Source organism: Gracilinanus agilis, unplaced genomic scaffold, assembly GCF_016433145.1.
Source record: "Gracilinanus agilis isolate LMUSP501 unplaced genomic scaffold, AgileGrace unplaced_scaffold41460, whole genome shotgun sequence".
Taxonomy (NCBI): Eukaryota; Metazoa; Chordata; class Mammalia; order Didelphimorphia; family Didelphidae; genus Gracilinanus; species Gracilinanus agilis.
In genome coordinates, this window is record NW_025375201.1 from 1 (window position 1) to 2,711 (window position 2,711).

The following is a 2,711-nucleotide window of genomic DNA, read 5'->3' on the forward strand; positions in this document are numbered from 1 at the left end:
CACCCCCCCCAATCTCCCACCTTAGTCTGGACTCCGTCCTTGAACGTGCATTTATTTATGAAGCACCCACCAGGTGCCAGGGATCCCTGCTCTTGGGGCACTTTCCTTTTCCTTCCCCAGCCCCCTCCCCCCTCCAGCCAGCCCGGTGACCCCCCTGATAGGCCACTGGGTACAGAGCAGGGCGCTTCGTTCACATGAGCTGCAAGACCCCGAGAAGTCCGCAGTGATCGCCATCAAGATGGCCCGGTTCCACTACATGGAGATGCCCTTCACCAAGGAACCTACATGGCTGTTCGGGACCATGGACCAGTGAGAGGACTTAGGGGACTGGGAAGAGTGACTGGGGGGGAGGAAACTGCAGGAAGGAAGGGGCCAGGAGGGCCCTGAACCCCTTCTCCCTCCCTTTCTTCGGGCCCAGGTACATAAGGAAGATCAAGCGGTTGCCTCCTTCCGATGTGCCCAAAGTCAATCTGTTAGAGAAGTACCAGCTGGAGAAAGAAATTGACTACCTACGGTGGGCACTGGGCCCTGAGGCACCCCCTCCCCGTGTGCTGCCTGCTGAGAAGGGGAAGCCTCTTGGGAGAGGCTTCCCAGGGTGGCCCTATACCAACCCCCAGCCTTGGCATCCCCCTGTCATCTTTGCTCCCCTCCCCCAAATCGAGAAGCCCTGGGAGGGGGAAGTGGCACCTCTGGAACCCCGGTGTGAGCATGGGTGGGGCACTGCCCTCGGCACCCCCTTCCCTGAAGATGACCCTGTGCCCCTATCATCCCCCAAACCAAGGTTTGCTGTGACCCCTATTGCAGGAAGTTCCTGGAATCAACCCCCTCCCCGGTGGTATTCTGTCATAATGACATCCAAGAAGGTACAGGAGCTGGGGGGAGTGGGCCAGAGGGAGGCCCTGGGTCTGTCCCCCAGCCAACCCCTCCCCTTGGTTCCCCTGCCCTCAGGAAACATCCTGCTGCTCAATAACCCCAAGTCCTCAGCGCCTTTGGATAAGCTCATGCTCATCGATTTTGAGTACAGCAGCTACAATTACAGGTGGGTGGACGCACCCCCCAGGCCCCAGCCCCTCTCTCTGCCCTCCCTCCCCTTTTCTTTCCCCCTCCTCTCCCCTCACCTGCAGGCACCCACTTTGCAGTTCTTCCCCACAGGGGGTTTGACATCGGGAACCACTTCTGTGAGTGGATTTACAACTATGACCACAACGAATGGCCCTTCTTCCAGGCCCTGACCGAAAACTACCCCTCCCAAGAACAGCAGGTGGGTGTGGGGCACCACAGGACGGGAAGACGGGGTCTTGCACTTCTTCTGGTTTGGCTTTTCCTGGGCCTGGGATTTCATGGGTGAGGGGGACTCCCAGGGGAGGAATTCTTTCCTTTGTGTCTTTGGAGAGCTGGCTCTCATCCATGGCTCAGGGGACTTGGCCAAGGTCACCCGGCCTGAGCAGCCTGGGGAGAATCTGAGCCCAAGCCTTCCTGGCCCCAAGGTGGGCTCTCCGTGTGCCTTGCACATGGTAGGCACTTCCTAAATGCCTGTTGGGCTGGATTGGATTGGACTGGACTGAAGGAGTGTAGACCAGGGACCTAGATTGGCAGTGGGCACTCCGGAAGCCCTCTGATTTGTGGGACCTCCCCATTGTAGCTTCATTTCATCCGAAATTACCTGTCAGAAATCCAGAGGAATGTGACTCCCTCCCCAGAAGGGCAAGCCCAGTTGGAAAAGGAGATGCTGGTGGAAGTAAACAGGTAAAGGCTAAGGAGCAGGAGGGACCAAAGGTGGGCAGCGGGGGGAGTGGGGAGGCTTAGAAGGACCTAAGGCCCAGCACCCAGCACTTGGGGTCAGGAGAGAGGGAAGGAAGCAGGAAGACAGGCTGCCCACCCAAACTGGTCTCTACTGTACCTACTTGCAGGTTCGCTCTGGCATCCCATATATTCTGGGGCCTGTGGTCCATCCTCCAGGATGCTCTGTCCACCATTGAGTTTGGTTACTTGGTAAGCTCCTAGCTAGAGAGTTCGGGGTTGGATCCCCTTGTTCTGGGGGGCCAGGGTTGGGGCTGGCCAGGGATGGGGCTGAGGGCTCTGGTGCAGGGCTGCCAGGGCTCCTCTCACTGGCTTTCCTTCCCAGGAATATGCACAATCTCGTTTCCAAGGCTACTTCAAGCTGAAGGAGAGTCTGGCCCCCTTTTAACAGCCCTCCTCCTCCCTGATTTCCCTACCCCGTGGACGCTGGAATCCAAGGGGCAGGCTGGTGAGGGAACAGGAGATGGAGGCTCAGGAGGGCAGCGGAGGACTCGGCTGGCCGCCATGCTGAGAAGGGACCAAAAACCAAAGGATCAGCCAACACGCTCGCCACACCCCGATCTCTCCCCAGCCCTAGTCTGAACTGTGATTCCCAGACAGCCAGAGGAGCCTGCCCGGCTGGGGTGGCAACTTCTGTACCCTCCATCTTCAGACCAATAAAGGCTACCTGCTGCTGGCTTTGCCCAGCTGGGTCTCGTCTCTCCTTATTTGATGGCTCCAAACAGCGGCTGCCTTTGGAGGGGCCTGGGGCCCTTCCTAGCCTCAGGGCGCCCTGCTCGGGCCTGCTGGGGGGAGGGGCCCCGGCGGCGACCTTTCCCCCAGATTGAGCTATTTTTAGGTTGGGTGACAGTTCTCACGTGAGACCCCCCCCCCACTCTTGGTCCCCCACTGGACAGCCCCAGAGGCGCAGC

The 2,711-nt window shown here is 59.2% G+C and overlaps 1 protein-coding gene across 1 annotated transcript; it reads left to right on the plus strand.

The window, feature by feature from the left end:
• Window positions 1-63: 63 nt before the first annotated feature.
• LOC123255230 (choline/ethanolamine kinase-like) lies at window positions 64-2,486 on the plus strand (the record flags this gene model as incomplete). The annotated part of the gene is made up of 8 exons (XM_044684070.1): window positions 64-309; window positions 419-514; window positions 805-863; window positions 949-1,039; window positions 1,153-1,261; window positions 1,643-1,746; window positions 1,911-1,992; window positions 2,126-2,486. Coding segments are annotated over 8 exons (850 nt in total), but the record flags the coding sequence as incomplete, so codon positions are not given.
• Between the last annotated feature and the right edge of the window lie 225 nt (window positions 2,487-2,711).